Raw genomic sequence first — 21,418 nt, 5'->3', positions numbered from 1 at the left:
TTCCCAGGGGGTTGTCAAATACAAATAAGTATTTTTTTCACTGTTTTATTTATTAAATATTACCCTAGACTGGTACCTGAAGCCTAGGGCTGATCACCTTTCCTTCGTATGTTTACGATCAAGATAACACTGCGTTTATATTATGCAGTGCCCTATGCACCATTGGGGTGCGGATAAGGGTTTGAATGAATATTTATTTAATATTACCCTGGACTTGACCCTGGAGCGTAGGAGTGATCACTTTGCCTTCATTTACATACGTTACTTACGTAACGATCAAAATAACACTGCGTAGATCGATGACGATGGTCTTGGATTCACGTGTTCATGAATCCAAGACCACATCTGATTTAAATGTCACCGAATGCATCCATCCTCGTGGTAATTAGGCGTGACCACTGACAACACAATGACACATAAGGCAACGCGGTGACAAACACCAATGTTTTTTTTGGCATGCTTGTTTTCGATGTGTTCACCAAATTATGGGCACCGAGGTGATTACATAAACATTTAGTCAAGGCTGTATTTGAGCCAGAACGCGGTGATATGATCTTTCCAGAATAATTCATAAAATTTTAGCTAACATGAACTATGTTTATTGAAATCAATTGTGACCACGACAACGGTGAATAATTGGTCAAAACTACTATCCATTTTATTTAAATCAGTTGGTTGATCACGATGTTATATGGTACATAGTCACTTCTTGGTTGGTCCGATGTGTTCTTTAAAACGGCCAAGCACACACGTTGACGATTCTTTTTTTAATAGTTAAGTATATTATTTTTATTTTAAATTTAAATTCTAGTTGATAAATACCATTTTAAATAATGGTATTTACCAAGTAAAACTTAAAGTAAAAATGGATAGTTTTACCACAACGTGACTGCCGAATCAATTACTGAAAATGTTATTTTTAGCCTAAACGCCTATCGACAGGCGCCCTTCAACGCCGTGGTTTGAATAGCTGAGTTCTCAAAACTTCGCAAAAGCTTTGAAAATAGCGTCGCGGATTTGAGTATTCCATGTAATTGTAAAACAAATCCTCTAAAAATATTAGCAAAACCAGGTTACGTAGCCCTATCACTTAAATCAGGTATAGGGCATAGGGTGAAAATTATTTTATGATCATAAAATCTCAGATACTAGATATAGTTTTCAGAGAATTTATGATGACCGGCAAATCCCGGTAAGCTAGTGGCTGTAGCCTGGGCAGTGGGCAGTGGACAGTGAGCAGTGAGCAGTGAGCAGCCAACGGTAGCGGCCATGGTAGGACCGGAAGTACCACAATGGCCAGACCGGAAGAGTTCCCTCCGCGGCTAACTACTGCATCATCGCGCTGTGGTTTGTAAACGTTATTTATTATGAAAACAATTAAAACAGCTTATTTTTATTTTTAGTATCATCATCAACTTAAACTACAATTTGAAGCTGGTTTATTTAAAATACAAATATTTAAGCTGATGCACGTATTACTAATTTTAGTGTACGTGATTTTTAAACCGTTTTTTTTAGTTTTTATTTTAATTTTGACAATTAATTTTGACAAAAGTTATATCTGCCTCCCCATTTCCCATTCTTTCTGCCAATTCCTCTCTTAGCTTTTTTAATTGATCGCGTTGGTAGATGGTCAAGTCTGATTTAACTGAAGCAGTATGTATATATATATATATATATATATATATATATATATATATATATATATATATATATATATATATATATATATATATATATTTATTTATAAATATAATATATATATATATATATATATATATATATATATATATATATATATATATATATATATATATATATATATATATATATATATATATATATATATATATATTTATATATATATATAAATATAAATATATATATATATATATATATATATAGTATATATATATATATATATATATATATATATATATATATATATATATATATATATATATAAATATATATATATATACAGCTCACTCCTTTCAAGAACGTCATAAATCAAAAATCGTCAATTTTCAGTTACGCATGTTTTCGGAATGCGCCGAAAATGTATAAAACTATATACCAGCAAAAGAGGCATATTTTTAAGTTAATATTTACCCGCTATAGGGCAGAAAATTTTGTTTTTGCATTTTGAAGAAAATGTATTGTTTAAAAAAAAAAATTCTCATTTAACAAATGGAGAATAAACCTTCAGGTTTTACCTAAAAAGATCTTTCGCACAGTAAAAAGTTCAACAAGTTGCTTGATATTTATTTTTAATACATTGTGTTATATTTTTAAACATTTAAAATTTTCTCCTGAAAAATCAAGTTTTTTTATTTATGACGTTCTTGAAAGGAGTGAGCGATACATGCATTTTTATTTAAGATGAAATCACAATACGTATTTGTTTTGAATCACATCTCGATAAATTGATAAAAATAAACGTTTAACTTTTAAAAATATCATCTACAGTTGAAGAAGCGGCGGAAAAGTTGAAATGTCGCAGCCAGGTTACCATTACCTGTTACACATTCAGTGTAGCATTGTTCTTTGTAAATAATGCACGTTTTATTAATATTAGACTATTTTTTTCGATACGTACATAAAGCGCGTTTAATACCGTTTCGCCATCAATAATACACGATTTAACTTAACTGGAAAATCAAAATTACCACTAACATCAAAAATAAAAATTCAGTACGCATTTTATTTTAAATTTAACACGAAATTTATTGCAAACACAATAATTATTGAAATGCTATCCAGTTTAAAAATTATTTAGAAAAATAAACTATATGTTTTCGGTACTAAGCATAATGTGATCATTCTGTTGTTTTTCATGTTTCTGTGTAAGGATCAATTACCAGTAAGTTATTGCATTAAATTGTTTGTATTTATTTATTACAATTCATTGTTACATCTTGGCCAGTGTGACAAATAATAGAAATGTAGAAAAACACTATGTTGACTATTAACAACATTTTGAGTGTGCCCAAATACTTGTTCTCAAATCAGGATTATCTCCAATTATAGGAGTTATTTTTCATATTATTTTTTGGCATGTCAGCATAGATGAAGAGGAATATGATACTCTGGGCATTTACGGGGCTTACGACCGTCATAGGCTTGTTTGAGAGATCACTTAACAATCAATTTGTCAATCATGGGGCTGTGGCCTGTTCGGATTTGGAAAGGCAATTAAATATACTGTGTAAAAAATAGAGACATTCGAGTTAGCGGCACCTCGCAAACTACAGTACTTGAGTAGCAATACAGGTACAGTACTGTGTACTTTATGAACTTTTCAATAAATTTTAAACAAAATTAGGTTATACCTACATATGATAATAATAATAAATGTTGTAAATAAATTATCTGGTCAAATTATAAGCTTAAGTAATAAAAATGAAAATTATATTTTCTGGCGTTTCTCATGTGTGTGATTAAAATCCAGGATTTGGACCTCACATGCTATTAAAAGCTTAGTAAAAAGCTTCTTTTCATCTCACCAATAGATGTCTCTAGTGAAGTTCAAGTGATTCAAGAATAATGTTTCAAAATTGGTTCATATATATAGAACTTCCAAGAATTTGAGTAGTGTGGTTGTCAATAATGGGTAGAATTGGTGAATGCTACTCGTGCGTAAAGTGATCTCTTAAACCAGCCTATGATGGTGGTAAGCCTTATTAAACGCCCAGACTTCCATATTCTTCTTCATATATGTTGAGATGTCAAAAATTAATTCCACCTAACATTAGAAATTTATATTATTTGTGCCGATATATTTCCATAAACTCGTAGATAAATCAAGAAATAACTTTTTTTTTTCAGTATGACAAAAAATACAGATTTCGAAAAACACTTTGTTTTAAAATCACTATAAATATATTATTATAACATAATTATAATGTCTACCAATTTCGAAGCTAACCGCTTCTTTATCACGACTCCTGATTTTAAAACAAAGTTACATTTTAATTATAAAATGGAAAATCACAAAGTTGGTGCTTCAAATATAAACTATCCACTTTTTTCATTAAATAACATTACAAATAAATTTCTGCCAATCGAATTCCATATACACGTAGAATATTCATGAAATAAAATATTTTCTCTCATTCCAACTTTTTCAAGAAAAATTTTCATGATAAATTATTCTTATTATAAATAGGTATAATGTTTTTATCAAGTACTTACTGTAGTATTCATTGGAAATTAATATTTTTTTTAAGTGTTTAATTTTTAGAAAAAATATACACCCTACACGTTAGAAGTCATTTTTAAATAACGTTAATTTACGTCACATAGTCACTCGTAACTTTTATCTAACTACTTCTACTACTACTACTACCATCACGCCATTTCCCTGAAGGCGTTGGCAGAGAGGATGGAACGACACACTCGTCTGTCCTGACATACACTCCTAGCTTACTATATACTCCTATAAATATACGTTACAACGAAAATGGAATTACATTTACACATATATTATATTTGCAATTAATTAAGCTGTACTTCATAGGAGTATGTAATCATTTTAAAATAAATTATGTAGGATAGTAGGATTTAATACCCGATTCCTGAAGCGTGAAGCTATTATCTGCCACATAATTTATTGTCGTTACATTGTTATTATTATTTAGATTATTTGAATTACACAAGTTAACTCTCAATATTGAAATATGTGCTATCAATAATGTTTTGCATGTCAATAAAAATATTATAATCGATTTAAATATCTAAATGTACATATTTGTACGCCTCCGTAGAGCGGTCAGCAGGCTTGGATACAGTTCTGGAGGTCCCGGGTTCGATTCCCAGGGGAGGGTGGAAATAAATATTAGTGATTTTTTTACTCCAATAATTATTCAATGTTACCCTGGACTGGTACCTGAAGAGGAGGGCTGCTCATCTTTTCTTCTTGTGTTAACGATCAAGATAACACTGCGTTTATATTATGCAGTGCCCTATGCACCATTGGGGTGTGAATAATGGTTTGAAGAAGATATATGTTCAATTCTATATTGAAGCTACTGATTTAACTACGTAGTGTGCTTTAACTGACATTTATAAATATGTTCAGTCAGGAAATGAAAGAAACTGAAGAAAAAATAATTTTTTTGTTCAACAGAATACGAGCAAAAATAAATTATCTACACTACGAAGATAAAACGTTGACGTTCATATGGAATCCCAGCCCTGGGTATCAATTCTCTACTGAATGAAATGTTTTAACTTCTCTTTATATTTAATTATCCTACGCTCTCCTAGACCTAGAAAATACCTTTATGTAGGTGCAATATTATGCAAAAATATTTGTTGTTCATCAAATTAAATATGTTATTTTTTGACATCTCATCAAAGATGAAGAAGAATATGGAAGTCTGGGCATTTACGGGGCTGACGACCGTCATAGGCTGGTTTAAGTGATCACTTTACACACGTGTAACATTCACCAATTCTACCCATTATTGACAACCACACTACTCATTATTACCTAACGTCCAAGTGACTCTGAAATCTAGCTACGGCTTATGCAACACCGTTTATCATGTCCCTACTCAGGCTTCAACTTTAAAAGTTTCATAGCCTATGCCTACTTGTGAGTGGATTTACTCTTTATGTTTAAAGTTACTATAATCACTACTCATGGAAGTTCCATATATATGAACCAATTTAGAAACCTTGTTCTTGAATCACTAGAACTTCACTAGAGACATCTATTGGTGAGATGTAAAGAAGCTTTTTAAAGTAAATGCCCAGACTTCCATATTCTTCTTCATCTTTGATGAGATGTCAAAAAATAATATGAAAATAACTCCTGTAATTGGAGATAATCCAGATTTTGTGAACAAGTATTTGGACACACTCAAAATGTTGTAAATTAAATATGTATTTCTTTATTGCTCCTGACCCATATTTAATTTTTAAGCGTTAAACTGTAAATGATCACATAGGTGAGCAAATCGTGATGTGCTGCTCGATGAAATGGCTGGTGACGTCATCGTGCCCCCTCCCCCCGCCGCACTCCTTGCGTTACCCCGTACTATCCGCCCTCTTTCACTATCTGCTGTGCTCTCTGCTGCTGTCGCTAGTGAGAGGAGCTCAGGAACCGACCGTTGTCATCAACCAGGGAGCCATAGTGGGGGTAAGCTAAGCCAAAGAGTCTTTTGATTATATCAGGGGTAAAGAACCAGTGTTTTTAAGTAGCACCATCTCTAGAGACAGCAAGGCTATCGGGTCTTTGGGAAGTTTTGCGAGGTCGATTACCCAAAAAAGACCGTCTCCAATTTTTTTTAATAAGATTCATTTATATATATATATATATATATATATATATATATATATATATATATATATGTATATATATATATATATATATATATATATATATATATATATATATATATATATATATATATATAATATATATATATATATATATATATATATATATATATATATATATATATATATATATATATATATATATATATATATATATATGTATTATATATATATATATATATATATATATATATATATATATATATATATATATATATATATATATATATATATATATATATATATATATATATATATATATATATATATATATATATATATATATATATATATATATATATATATATATATATATATATTTATATATATATATATATATATTTTTTTTTTTATTTATTTGATTACTTCCTAGCACTAATATATTCTTTTAGTGCGAGGCCCTGTGTGGTCTCACTTGTCGCACACTCCTATAGAAAACCCTACCTTTAACCTTTTCCACTCTGACCATTTTTTCTCATAACTTATCAGTTACTCTGATCAAAAAATGTGACGTTTTTCTACCATTAAAATAAATATTTTGGTTCCCTTATTTTGGGATACTCTGTCTGGCAATTCATATGACTATTCGTTTTTATAACCGAACTTGAAAGTGTAACTTTCATCGTTTTCCATGGCGGATTAACTATAAAATATTTATTATAAACACATAAAATACAATTTCTGTTATTTTAACTGTTATTTTACAAAATTTTTAAATATAATAGCTCCACAAAACGAAAAAATATGGTCACAAAAAGTAAGAGTATCCTTGGAGAACCGTCATAAATTAAGGATAACGACTGACTGTCCCAAAAATATTAGCGTATGACAAATATTCTATCATCCAAAATGATCATCTATTTTTCCTAGATTATATCTAAGTAAAGGAAAGTTTTATTGAAGAAATGTTGGTTAATTCAATATGTTGCGATGATTAATCGCATTTATCTCAAATATTTTTTGTTAGAATATACTTGGGTGATAGAGAAATCAATGATTAAAATTATACCTGCGCCGGGCCAGACATTGTGGCCCACGGAGCTGCCTACTAGAATCATACGGGCCAGAATGTCTGGCCTACAGAGTGGTAAGAGTTAAGAGTAAGCTTTTGAATGAAAGCATTTTTTTTATTACGTTTTTTTTAAATTCATTCTACTTTCGTCATCTTACATTATTTAAAATAAAACTTTGTGTAATTTTCTTCAAACATGATCATTTTATTTTTTTTACCTTATAAATCAATATCTTAGAAAAATTGTCCTTATGAAAAAGACTGTTGAAAATGACCTTGAAAATTTTGTGTCTTTAATAATTTGAGAAACACAGAATTGAATTTTGAATATAAACACATGAATTTAAAAAAAAAAAACTTATAAATAAAAAAGGAATAAAAATTAAAATGTACATATTTAAATCACCAATTGAAATAGAGACCTTTTAGAAAACATAATTAATGAAGTTTTATGATGCAATTTGAAATGTCACAGTGGGTCGGATATCTAATAATTGTGATTTTTACCTGTTGACAGGTTAAGATATATCCCGAATCTTCCAGAATTCCCATAGATGCATTCTTGGGTATACCTTATGCTGCAGCTCCAACAGGAAGATTGAGATTTGCGGTAGTAATAATTTTAAATACATTTATTATGTAGATCTTACCACGTATGTAAATTTATCTGAAATCCTACCATACTAGACATCAAATACTGCATTGATAGTAAATAGAAAGAAATAAAGTTTTATAATACTTAGTCGTGAACCCAATTAATATTTTTATTCTGATTCCTATCTGCACTGAGTGATCGGCTGTCCAAACTTAAAACACAGTAAGGGACATTTTTTTGTGGTAGGTTTTTTTTGCATTTTTGGACTAAGTAGAATCCTACTTAGTACAAAAATGATTTTAAAAAATGTCCCTTACTGTTTTTGAGTTTAGACAGCCGTGATGTATTGGGCACCTTCAGATCAACGCACTCTACTTTGATGATCAATTATATGAAGGCATAGTGATTAGCTCCAGATTCTTGAATCTAAGAGTGAAAGATACTTAGGGATTAGAAAATTACCTATATATTGGAAAGCAAGGATAAGAGGAATGTAGATTTTAAAAGGAGAATAGCAGCGATAGGTAGGGCACTCGAGGTTGCATACTCATACTCGCTGACAGTCAGTAATCATCATGGCGATTATCGTCTGTAACCACTCTAAACAATGACTTAGTACTACAGAGGAACCATTATCTCAAGGTTTTTAAGCCGGGATGCACGTCTTCTACGTATGTTGCATTTACCTTCTACTTTCAATTGTAATATAATATGCATTATTTTGTATTTCTCTAGCTCATAAAACAGCCAATGCACTCTTATCTTTCTTTTCTTTATGTTTAATAGCACAATATTGTAATGGAAGATTAACTTAAGTATATTTTTGAATATGTAGCCTCCAGAAAAGCACAAAGGATGGCAGCGTACCCTGTTTGCTCAGGACTTTGGTCCTCCATGTCTCCAGCTCCAGCGGACTACACCCGAAGGGGCTCCGGCATCACGGAAACACAGTGAAGACTGCTTGTATCTTAATATTTGGGCTCCAGATGTAAGCTACATTGTTTTATCACAATAAAATCTCACCTTATCATAATAAATCAAGTAATGAATGAATTGAACAATTTAAATATAATCAGCATCAATACATTAAAACGTGATGTGTGCCTGATTTGTTATATTTTTGTGCTTTTTGTTGTACAGGCATCCCTCAGTATGTGCAAAGTGTTACTTTCCTATAAAAGGTTGTAAATATTGAGAATTCAATGAGTTAACCTTTCAAAAACGTGGAATGTCCACCTCCGTAGTGTAATGGTCAGCACGCTCGGCTACCGTACTGGAGGTCCCGGGTTTGATTCCTAGGTGGGGTTTAAATATATAAGTAATATTTCACTCCAATATTTGTTCAATATTACTCTGGACTGGTACTTCTAGAAAATTTGGTGACGGATTTACAATTTTTTATTTATTTAGATTGGCAGTGACAGCTATATTGAAAGCTTTTAAATGTAAATTCACAGTAAAATTGGGATACAATTTTATATTGTTTCACATTTTCAATAAATTGCCCAAGTTAAAACAAAATTGCTTTGCAAGAGCAAATCTGTCAGGAAGCCTAGATGCTTCTGTATCAAATCTAGGCATGCGGTGGGACAGCTTTCAATACCCTGGACTGGTACCTAAAGGGGATTTCTGATCTCCTTTCCTTCATGTGTTAATGATCAAGATAACACTGCGTTTATATGATGCAGTGCCCTATGCATCATTGGGGTGCGGAAGAGAAGAAGTAGGAATGCCTGGATTGAAGTAATTGCCTTTGCTTTCAAGTTTGCTAAATTACATGAAACTGCAAATACTGAGGGGCAATACTATACATGTATATTAGGAACATTTTTTTTAAATTATAGAATGAGCAGCGATTTGGCAAACTGCCAGTTGTGATAGTATTCTACAGTGATTGGTCCAGCTCTGGTCCGCAAGATTTACCAGGCCAGGACTTAGCAGCCGAGGGTCTGCTGGTAGTGAGCGCCAGTTACCGCTTGAACGTCTTTGGATTCTTCTGTTTGGGAGCTCTGGAGGCGCGCGGTAACCTCGGCCTGCTTGATCAGTACTATGCCATGCTGTGGGTCCGAGAGAACATTGAAAGGTCTTTTGAATTTTAAAATCATACCATTAAAACACATAAAATCATACCATCACAAATTAAATACCATTAAAAAATAACTAAGATAAGTTTTATAGTGAGTACCAGTTATCACTGGCTGGAGTGATTTCGCTTTTAATCGACCATGGTCGACTGATTGCTTTGAACACTGAACACTTGAGACAAAAACGAAGAAGTGAAAAACGTAACTCCCATTTTTTTTAAAAAGTAGAAAAGTACAGTAGAACTTGAACTTTGATGTGTTACTTGAGCCCAGTACAAAAAAATATTTAAATCTGTATTTGGTCTACAATAATAAATGTATCGACATGATTCATTGTTTCCCTGACAGGTGACACTTATTGTCACGACACTTGAATCAATACCATGATCTAAAAAAAAAAATTGTACTGGGCTCAAGTAACACATCAAAGTTCAAGTAGCCCCGTTCTACGGTACCTATGTATAATAATACTACTGCATATACTTTAATTTACAGTATAATTTAATATTTCCATAAGTTTATTCATGAATTCAATCACAAATCTTCATCAATACTGTAAAGGAATGAAAACATCAGTAATATACTAAAATATAAACATTTTAAATTTATTTTTAAGATTTGGCGGAGATCCTGAAAAGGTTACTCTTTTGGGACATTCAGCGGGTGGTACGAGCGTGCTTTACCATATGATTTCTCCAAGAACAAAAGGTTATTTCATTAATTCATTCATATTGCTGACAAAATAATTATGCAGTAAACAACTTGGAAGATACATCTGTTTCAACGTAAAACCATATAGACTATTTGAAATAACATACATTATTTAAAATTACCCATCTCTACATTTCAGCTTTGTTCTCACGTGCCATTATAATGTCAGCTAATCTGGGACCATTTTGGACCGAAAGAGATGTGACACGTCCTTCTAGAATAATTGCATCTATTTTGGGATGTTTCTTTGACTCGCCTAAGGAAATGATTCTATGCCTAAGAGAAAAATCAAGCAACGATATTTTGAAGGCTTTTAAAACTCAATATCAAGTAAGTGTTTACTTTGTTTGTATGAAAATAATCAAAATATTTCTATTGGGTAATTTAACGAAATTGATGTTGTTTGTAGACAGGTAACTGGACAGATGTTATGATTCCGACAGTCGACAGTTTTTTAGAGGAAAAAGATAGGTTTATTCCAGTTAATCCCTCCCTGGCTGTTTCTTCAGGAAATTTTCATCAAATACCTATTCTAACTGGACTTACCAATTTCGAGGCCACCGACTCAATAGGTAAATAATATGCCTACCTGATATTAAAGAATCATAGGCAAATGGTTATTATATTATTATTATTATATGAAGCTATAACTTTGTGAAGTAAATATGTACCTTTTTTCTTCTGACTGCAGGTGAGAATTCTTTAAATTTTATTTTAATTTATATTATTTTACTATAGGAGAGGCATAAAATATTATTTCAGCTTCTAATTTGAACACCATTTTTTATTTGATTGCACTCAACGACTGCAATAACCCCTGATGTCAAGATATATTAATGTAATAGACCTTAGGGTTAAATCTGGTGTTTAATTATAGACAATCACATATCTTTAATTTCATACTATTTCCCATTCCAGAGCATTGGCAAGATTTAGCGCGTCAAGGTTATCATCAGCTTCGACACTACATTGACTATACGGCAATACCCAATATCATGGCATCACACAAACTAACATCAAGTATCAATGCAAAACAAATTCGAGAGATAATTAAATGGGAATACATTGATCAAACTAAAGAAGGAGATTCATGGGGTCTTCTCAAACAACTCCTGTACTTGTATTCCGAGAGTCAGTTTGAAGCTCCACATGACAAACTGCTATCTTATCTCGTGAAGACAGCGAAACCTCTTTATGTTTACCAATATCAAGAGAATGGCGGTGTTGATCTTAATGGAAAACAGTTAAATATAACAGGTTTGGTGTATTACATATGTACCTACATATTAAAGATAAACATTTGTATTCTTATTAAATACAAAAATTTCATTAATTGATTCGGCAGTCACTTTGTGGTCACCTATCCATTTTTATTTAATTATACCACTCTTTCTTGAAATCCATTTTGAATATTTTGTTCATAAAAAGAAGAAACAAAATTATATCCTCAAATATTTTAATTTCATACTGCATTCATCAATGAAAACCTCAGCAGACTTTTATTAAAAATAGAAATCAACTTGTGTTTGAGCGGGCTCGAATTCAGAAACTCTTACTCAGAATCTGGGATACTAACCGCAGGACCACAAATCACTCTTAATCATTAGATATTAATCGATCTGCAGTATCAATTATCATTTTAATTATCGTAATAATTATCAATCAAACCTGAATTCAGTTAAAATTCATTTTAATAGAAATATTTAAGTATTCATACATACATTATTATCTTAGGAAAAACAGGGTTTTATTGATAAAATGTGCAAATATGTCAATTTAATACTACTTTCAGGTGAGTTCCTAAGCCTCAGAATCCCCATTAGAGTCCGGACACTAAACACAGGACGATAACCCGACATAAACTCTTTTACTGACTCAATTGCAAGCCAAATCCAATTTTTAAATTCTATGGAGATTTATAAAATGGACTACAATTTTCTACAGCTCCCTTAATCATTTGTTGGCAATTTTAAAACAATATTTTTAAACATATTAGGTGCTGCACATACTTCAGATCTCCCGTATCTCTTCGGACCAACTCTATTCCAGCAGTTAACTCGGAGAAGGCTAACCCAACAAGAAGAGAGACTAAGTAAACGAATGAGAGTAATGTGGGCGGAATTCATTAAGTTTGGGTAAATCATGCTTTATCAATACTAATTTGTCTTGATCTTATTTCATTATCTCTCAGTAATATTTTTTTACACCTATTTCCTTTTTAAATAATACAGTGGAAATCCGAACAAGATTTTGATGAGAAATACTTGTAGGAAAACATTTATAAAAAAACACTCAGAGACTGAAGAACACATTTATTATTATTATTATTATATGCAGGTATAACCTATTTTTGTTTCAAATTTATTAACAAGTACATAAAGTACACAGTACTATAAAGTACACCTGTATTGCTACTCAAGTACTATAGTTCGCGAGGTGCTGCTAACTCGAATGTCTCTTTTTTTTACATTGTATATTTAATTACTTTTCCAAATCCGAACAGGCCACAGCCCCGATTAGTTTGGATGTCCGACGTTCCATTGTATTCATTGAGATATCAATCCATTTTCATACGAAAAATTCACTGAAATATTACGCTTCTTTCCCTTTCCCTTATCCGTATCAAATGTGGTCCGTATATTAGATTCTTCTTTTTCTGTTTACCTTTATACGCACCCAATAGTGTGTAGGCCACTACAACATATTAAAGCGATGTTATCTTAATCATTAATCTCACGAAGGCAATGTTATCTATCCTGCACTTCAGGGTAATATTAAATAAATATTTGACTGAAAAATCACTAGGTAATTGAACCAAGGAACTCAAGCATAGTAGCCAAACGTGTTGATCACTACACTATAGAAGTATTTCATATTGCTAGGGAAACTATAATCTTAGCATTGAGATCTTGAAATTAAATATTATTATCAAAAAGCAATTACTTTTGATTTTTGCTGATTCTGTACTTCCATTTTGTGCTACTAAGATCTCGTAAATAAATGCCAAAAATAAAAAATGCAATTTCTAAATTGCATACGTCTCAAAATAGGTTAAAGCGTTACTGCTGCTTTTAACTTTAGTATAAAAAATTAACTACATCAATATTTAGACCGGAGCAGTCTCAATATAAATCTAGTTTCATTTATGCGGAGTTAAACTTGAACCAAACCATAACTAATAATAATAAACCATATCCGCTCCCTAGGTGGAGCATATGGAGTCCACAAACTGTCTCCAGGCTTTTCTGTCGGCTGCCAGCTCCCTTGCATCCTCCCAAGTCAGATCCGCGTCCCGAAGTTCTGACGAGAACTGCCGACGAATTGTCAGCAGTGGTCGTCCTGGGCGGCGCGAACCTGATGCCTTGTAAAAGAGGCAAGCTTGATTAAGGCTCTCAGGGGGCATGCGGAGTACATGGCCAAGCCAACTGAATCGCCTTTTCTTGACGACAGTTGTGACCAAGATTTGCTGCGTCCTACGCCTTATCTCTTCATTCCTCACAAAGTCAAACCACCGCACGCCTAAAATTCTCCGCAGACACCTGTTCTCAAAGCTTAGTACACGGCTGCTCTGGGCCCTTGTAAGGTGCCATGTTTCACAGCCGTATAAGAGAACAGGAGCAATGCAGGCATTGTATAGGCGGCATTTGGTCTTCACCGAGTATAAATCCGATCTCCAGACAGCCTTCATACTGTTAAATGCGGACCCTGCGAGTCCTAATCGCACTCCCAGTTCCTTTTGAAGGCTGCCATTTTCAGTCGCGTACACTCCCAAGTACTTGAAACTCTCGACCCTTTCGATGCGCTGGTTACTCAACATCAAGGGTTGTTGGGCATCTAGGCATGAGCTGTTGCACAACACATGGGTTTTTGCAACATTTATTGTTAGCCCCATGTGCGTAGAGTACCTATTTACCCTGTCGACGATTAATTGAAGACCCTCGACGGAGTCATCAATTAAAACAGCATCATCTGCGTACTCTAGGTCGCAGAGTTTCCGGGAGGGGGAGATGGTTATACCTCGGTCAGATGGTAATGACTTTCGAAGAATGAAATCCATGAGGATGATGAGGAGAAACGGCGCAAGGACGCAGCCTTGTCTGACTCCGGTAGAGACCCCAAACCAATCCGTGACAACATCGTCAACTCTCATACGGCATTCACTATTGAGGTGAAGGGACTTAATTAGCTCCACTAATTTCGCAGGCACCCCATAAGCTTCCAGTACTTTCCAGAGTGTGGGCCTGTGCGGACTATCAAACGCTTTCTCATAGTCTACAAAACACATCGCCAGAGAACTGTTAAATTCCTGGCTCTGCTGTAGAATGTGGCGAATATTATGGATTTGATCCGCACAGGACCTGCCAGGCAGAAACCCTGCCTGGTTTTCTCTGAGGACCTGCATAATGGGGGCTCGGATTCTCTGCAAGATTACGTGGGCAAGCACCTTCCCAGGTACGCTGAGTAGCGTAATGCCGCGGTAGTTGTCACAGTTGAGTGGATCACCCTTCTTATGTAACACGGTAATCTCCCCATTTACCCAGTCTCTAGGGCATCGCTCTTCTTCCCACACACTGGACATTAATTGGTGTAAAGGGCCAATAATGCCAGTAACGCTGCATTTCAAGAATTCCGGGTGGATACCATCAACACCAGGGGCAGTCCCATTTTTCAATTTCGACACGGCAGCTATAATTTCCGCCTGTGTCGGTGGACCATCAGGTATGGCGACCGCCCGCGGAATGCTTGACGCAGCCTCCGAGGGAATATCGAGGATGATTGGTGGAGGAGGGCGATTCAAGACCCTGTGGAAATGATCACGCCATATTTCCTTTATACGATCCGCGTCAGATTCGATAACTCCATTTGTGTTTTTCACAGCTCCAGGGGTTATCGAATTCTTTCCGCAGATCTTTCTTGTAATTTGGAATAATTTCCGCGTGTCATTTCCTTGGGCAGCATGTTCCGCCGTTACAATAAGAGAATCGAGATGACGGCGCTTATCGAGTCTACATGATCGTTTGACTATACGATCTTGGCGCCTGTAGTCATCTCTGAGGGTGTCCAGTTGGAAGGGGTCACTTTCACTGTCCCTCAGTGCTTTTAAGTGAGCGCGCTCAGCTATCTTTCCCCAAGTCTCATCTGACATCCAATGGGGTCTTTCTCCTATCCTGGGGCCAAGAACCTCATTGGCGGAAGAGTTGAGAGCCGATTTGAGACTAGCCCACTGCGCCTCAATTGAGTCAACATAAATGGACTGAGGATCGGTTTCTTGCTGGGCACGTTGTCCGACCGTTTCCTCGAATCTCAATCTTATTTCGGCACTCTTCAACTTGTCTAAGTTGATTCTCTTCCGCCGAGGACATCTCGGCAGACGTTTGAGCTGCAGACAGATTCTTCCGACGAGTAACTCGTGATCACTATGAATGTCGGCCCCTCTGTAGGACCTGACATCGAGGAGCTCTCGCCGGTTAGCACGTCCATAGAGGACGTGATCTATCTGCGCTCTTGTTCGTCCATCAGGGGAGGTCCAGGTGTACTTATGGATGGACTTATGGGGAAATAGCGTACCGCCAATGACAAGGTCGTTAATACTAGCGAACTCGACCAGTCTTTCTCCATTGTCATTGGCTTGCCCATAGCCGTGCCTTCCCATCACCGTTGGGGCAAGTGATGGGTCTGTTCCGACTCTCGCGTTGAAATCTCCCAATACTACCACGCGGGTTCTTCTTGGGAGAGAGGCGATGACCGCATGGAGAGAGTCGTAAAAGGCATCTTTTGTTTGGACATCTGCAATTTCGGTAGGCGCGTAGCACTGAAGGACAGTGACAGAACTATCGGCCGTTTGGAGGGTGACGCGTATAAGCCTTTCAGAAATTGGTTCCCAACTAAGCAAGCACTTTGCTGCTCTTTCTGAAAGGAGAATTGCCACCCCTTGACGGTGATATCGTTCTTGGCCGGAGTGCAGACACATGTGACTATCCAACAACCTCTTTCCAGATCCTTTCCATCGCGACTCGCTCAGTCCTAGGATGTCTAACTTGTAGTCATCCATGATACGAGTCGCGTGAATATCTTTACCGTGGACCTGCATTGTCCGCACATTGTACGTTCCAATCCGGAAAGATGAATTGTTGGATAGGAGCCGTTTAGTGAGCGCAGTCCTAATACCACAGCCGGGTCGGGGGGTGCCAGAGAAGCCGGTGTCCGAGGCATTTCGTGGACTTATCGTAATCAAAGGGTTTAGGGAGGCAGAGTGATTGGCCCTGCGCTCCCGAGGCCTGAGGTCCGAGGACCCCTCACCAGGTTGGCTCAACCTTGTTTCCCGCTTTGTCTGGCCTCTCTTCACCAACCTGCTTGGCATGGGAGACCCTTCTGGTAGTTAGACTACCGCCATAGCCTGGTGAATCACTGAGGCACGCAAGCCCCCTCACCGCGACAAGGTGGGGATCAAGAGGGGGAAACCATAACTATGCTTGAAGAAATAATTTCATACAATTAGTGTTTGATGATCGATGTTCAATAATACCCTTTTTATGTAAGTATGCACTTAAAAATAAAATTAAGTATTAAATATGCGCAGATATCCCATGTCACCTCGGCAGTACGATGCCTGGCAGCCTTACACCTCGCGAGACAGGCACGTGAGGGGCTTGGGGAGCGGAGAAGGGAGACAAGAGAAGGGAACAGGGGTGTCCAAGTCAGCCTCCTTCTGGAACCAGCTGCTGCCGACTGTGGCCAATATAACACAGGACAGAGAGGGGCGCACTTCTACTAACCATCTCCGGATTAGTGATGGTAAACACCAAACACAAATACATATAATGTCCAAATGTCTGTCCTAAGTGCTGGATTTTGCTCCACTTAGGAGCTATTCATTTTGTGGTACATGCCTCGTTCGACCCTAACAAACCATAAACGACAGTAGAATCATAATTTTATTTCATTCCTTTCAAGAAGTTTTTAATGAGTTGAGAATATGGAAGTGAGAATATGGATGCTTTATACACTGTGTAACAGTCACCATTCTAGACATGATTGACAAACACATCACCCAAATTTCTCATTTTCCCAAAAATATAAATTGTGTTATCAATAGAAACATCAATACAACTTTTCAAAATTGAGTGTTATGATGTAGAATTGTGAATGTTTAAACCCATCACTAAAACCAGCTAATAACATGTTGTAAGTCCTGTAATTGCACAGACTTCTGTATTCCTTCCTCGATGAAAACTCCCTCATCTATGTTGTGTGCACCGGCTATGTTTACAATCCACACTGGCTTAGATAATGGATGAAGAAATGCGGTTCAAACCGTTTGACAATAAAAGAGAAACATGCGACATAAAAATCCCATTATTAATCATTTTTGGATGATTAAAACAGCATTCATTTCATAAATTTAAAAACTCGCTATTTGTTCAATTGTTTTAGACCGAGTATTTTTTTTTGGAAAATATTCTAGTGATTTCCTCGGAAATATTACTATGTTAATTTTAATGTTTTAAGCACCTACATGTTCTATGATTTAATTTTTCATCCTTGCCATTTTTCAGATGGAAATGATACTATCAGACATGCCATGTACACACTTTTGGGGTTAGTGTTAGCTCTTGTGGTATTACTTGTAGTGTGTGTCATTCTGCTGAAGAGGACTGCCAAGGAGCGCCAACTCGGCAGGGACTTCGGGACATTCTGACATCACGTGGACAGCGCAAACACGGGAAGATCGTGGCAAAATAACATTACCAGCAACAAGTTATGAGCTAATAAATTAATAAATCTTGACACAAATAAAAAATAAAATATCTCAAGTCTTTATCCACACATAAATATTATTTGTATGTGTCCACTTTTATAGGGGTCTCTTTTCAAATACAAATCCGTGTAAAATTTATATATTTTAAGCGATTAAAGAATAATCTTAATTGTTCATTGACAAAAGAAGAAAAAAAGTTTATATAAGATTAGGATTATTTTTGAGATTTTAAAACTCTTGTTTTCCTTGCAAATTACTGAAATTTTGAATTTGAATATTGATTTGAGTGTTGCATGAGAATATTTCATTTTTATTGTCAATATTATTTAAAAATCCGTTTGTGCTGTCCAATGATGTACATATTACACTAAGACCTCACTTTGCGTCGTAGATACGTTCCAATATATCGCGACGCAAATTGAAACAACGCAAAGTGAATTGATATTTTCCATTGGAAATCATATAAACATTAAAGATAGCGAAAATTAGTCTAATTCAGTTACGACGCAACTTCGAAAAAACGCAAAGTAAAACGACGCAAAGCGAGGTCTGAGTGTATATATGTAAGGATATTAATATCCATAACAATTTGAATATAATATTAGTTTTAATTAGTTTAAATTATATTTCATATGGAATAGTTTACTTGAATAACAAAAATGTACAGATGAACATTATCGTGTATTATTTTAATTATTATTCCTATATAAATGGAATTATTATTATACAGTTATTACGGGAGTCAGACAAGGCTGTGTCTTTGCGCCATTTCTCTTTATCATCCTTGTGGATTTCATTCTTCGAATGTCATTGCCATCTGACTGAGGTATAACCATCTCCCCCTCCCAGAAACTATGCGACCTAGAGTATGCAGATGATGCTGTTATAATAGATGACTCCATCATGGGTCTCCAATTAATCGTCGACAAGGTAAATAGGTATTCTACGCACACGGGACTTATAACAAATGTTGCAAAAACCCATGTGTTGTGCAACAACTCATGCCTAGATGCCCAACAACCCTTGCCGTTGAGTAACCAGCTTATCGAAAGGGTCGAGAGTTTTAAGTACTTGGGAGTGTATGTGACTGAAAATGGTAGCCTTCAGAAGGAACTGGTAGTGCGATTAGGACTCGCAGGGTCCGCAGTTTTAACAGTATGAAGGCTGTCTGGAGATCTAATTTATACTCGGTGAAGACCAAATGCCGCCTTCACAACACCTGCATTGCTCCTGTTCTCTTATACGGCTGTGTAACATGGCACCTTACAAGGGCCCAGAGCAACCGTGTACTGAGCTTTGAGAATAGGTGTCTGCGGAGAATTTCAGGCGTGTAGTGGTTTGGCTTTGTGAGGAATGAAGAGATAAGGCGTAGAATGCAGCAAATCTTGGTCACAACTGTCGTCAAGAAGAGGCGATTCAGTTTCAGGCTTGGCCATGTACTCCGCTTAGAGAGTCTTAATTAAGCTTGCCTATTTTACAAGGCATCAGGTTCACGCTGTCCAGGACGACCACTGCTGACAATTCGTCAGCAGTTCTCGTAAGAACTTCGGGACGCGGATCTGACTTGGGAGGATGCAAGGGAGTTGGCACCCGACAGAAAAGCCTAGAGACAGTTTGTGGACTCCATATGCTCCACATAGGGAGCGGATATGGTTTTATTGTTTTTATTATTATTATAATTATAACCAAGACAACAGATACCATTTGGAAGGGAAAAAAACAATTATGAGTTTACGAGAATTTACTGAAATGTCATTTAGATAAACACAGACATATAACAAAGCATCCAGTATTAAAAGTGTCATGGATACCTTCAATAAAGCGAGTAGTACTTTTTTGTTTTAAATTGTATGCACTTTTTCCCCGGCCTTTCATGCAGTTTATCTTACAATGATTAAAGAAGTGAATTAATTAATTACAGTTTATCTTAAGTGATAGGAATAATAGAATAAAATCAATCCCATTCTTAGTACTGTTGGGCAACACAGTGTGTGTTGGAGTAGAGACCGCTATTGTGGTGAAGGTGGTATGAGATTTAACCCTTTGTACTCTTTTTTTTACACGGAATACCAGCTACTTGATTGGGTATTGTGTAAAATTATTAATAAAAATTACAATATTTTTAGAAAATTAGGATAAAATATTTTTTTGTAAGGCAGTAAATAAAAAGTTGTATATTATTTATTATTTTGGCATTAACTTTATCGTAAGACATGATTAAATTATAAATAAAACACTTGTTTAATACCATTGATACTCAAGTGGTAAAAAACAAGTGTATAATCGAAAGATATTGTAGTTTAAAAATATATGTATTTATTAAAATACAATTTGTTAATAAAATAATTTTTTTGCATATTCTAAACTAATCTACCATCACGTCGCTTCCATGATCCCCGATGGAACGGAAGCGGGTCGTCTCTACTTCGAAGGTTTATGTACTCACCAATGTCTCAATGATTTTTCATTGTTAATTTTTTTTAATAAATTAATTTACAATGTATGAGTTAGTGGAACATATCGCTCACTCCTTTCAAGAACGTCATAAATCAAAAACGTTTTTAAAGTTTAAAAATATAATACAATGTATTAAAAATGAATATCAAGCCACTTATTAAACTTTTTACTGCACAGATGTTTTTAGGTAAAACCTGAAGGTTAAGTAAAATATTTAGTATATTTCAAAAAATAATTAAACAATACCTTTTCTTCAAAATGCAAAACAACACTTTCTGCCCTGTAGCGGGTAAATATTAAGTTAAAAATAAGCCTCTTTTGCTGGGAAAAATTCCGAAAACATGCACAACTGAAAATTGACGATTTTTAATTTATGACGTTCTTGAAAGGAGTGAGCGATATCTCCAACCCCCAAAAAAAATACGCCACCATTTCAGCGATTTTCTTGATGAACC

At 35.1% G+C, this 21,418-nt stretch overlaps 1 protein-coding gene across 2 annotated transcripts; it reads left to right on the top strand.

The window, feature by feature from the left end:
- The first annotated feature begins 1,250 nt into the window (after positions 1 to 1,250).
- Positions 1,251 to 18,702, top strand: LOC148307384 (pyrethroid hydrolase Ces2a-like). 2 transcript variants are annotated; one of them, XM_088263418.1, is made up of 12 exons: positions 1,251 to 1,347; positions 5,955 to 6,145; positions 7,875 to 7,967; positions 8,788 to 8,940; positions 9,797 to 10,035; positions 10,653 to 10,744; positions 10,887 to 11,077; positions 11,157 to 11,319; positions 11,666 to 12,004; positions 12,744 to 12,882; positions 17,328 to 17,542; positions 18,304 to 18,561. In XM_088263418.1, the coding sequence occupies exons 1-12, from the start codon at positions 1,293 to 1,295 to the stop codon at positions 18,444 to 18,446; spliced, it is 2,013 nt and encodes a 670-aa protein (XP_088119544.1). In that variant the 5' UTR covers positions 1,251 to 1,292; the 3' UTR covers positions 18,447 to 18,561. The 2 variants fall into 2 exon arrangements, with proteins under 2 accessions (XP_088119544.1, XP_088119545.1); XM_088263419.1 differs by lacking the exon at positions 1,251 to 1,347 and adding an exon at positions 2,532 to 2,863 and having other exon boundaries at positions 18,304 to 18,702.
- The last annotated feature ends 2,716 nt before the right edge of the window (positions 18,703 to 21,418 follow it).

This window comes from Brachycentrus maculatus, unplaced genomic scaffold (assembly GCF_059751285.1).
Source record: "Brachycentrus maculatus isolate JH-2025_06_01 unplaced genomic scaffold, ASM5975128v1 h1tg000199l, whole genome shotgun sequence".
In the NCBI taxonomy this organism is placed as follows: Eukaryota; Metazoa; Arthropoda; class Insecta; order Trichoptera; family Brachycentridae; genus Brachycentrus; species Brachycentrus maculatus.
The sequence above is the reverse complement of the archived record's forward strand: the minus strand, read 5'-3'. Positions and strand labels throughout refer to the sequence as shown.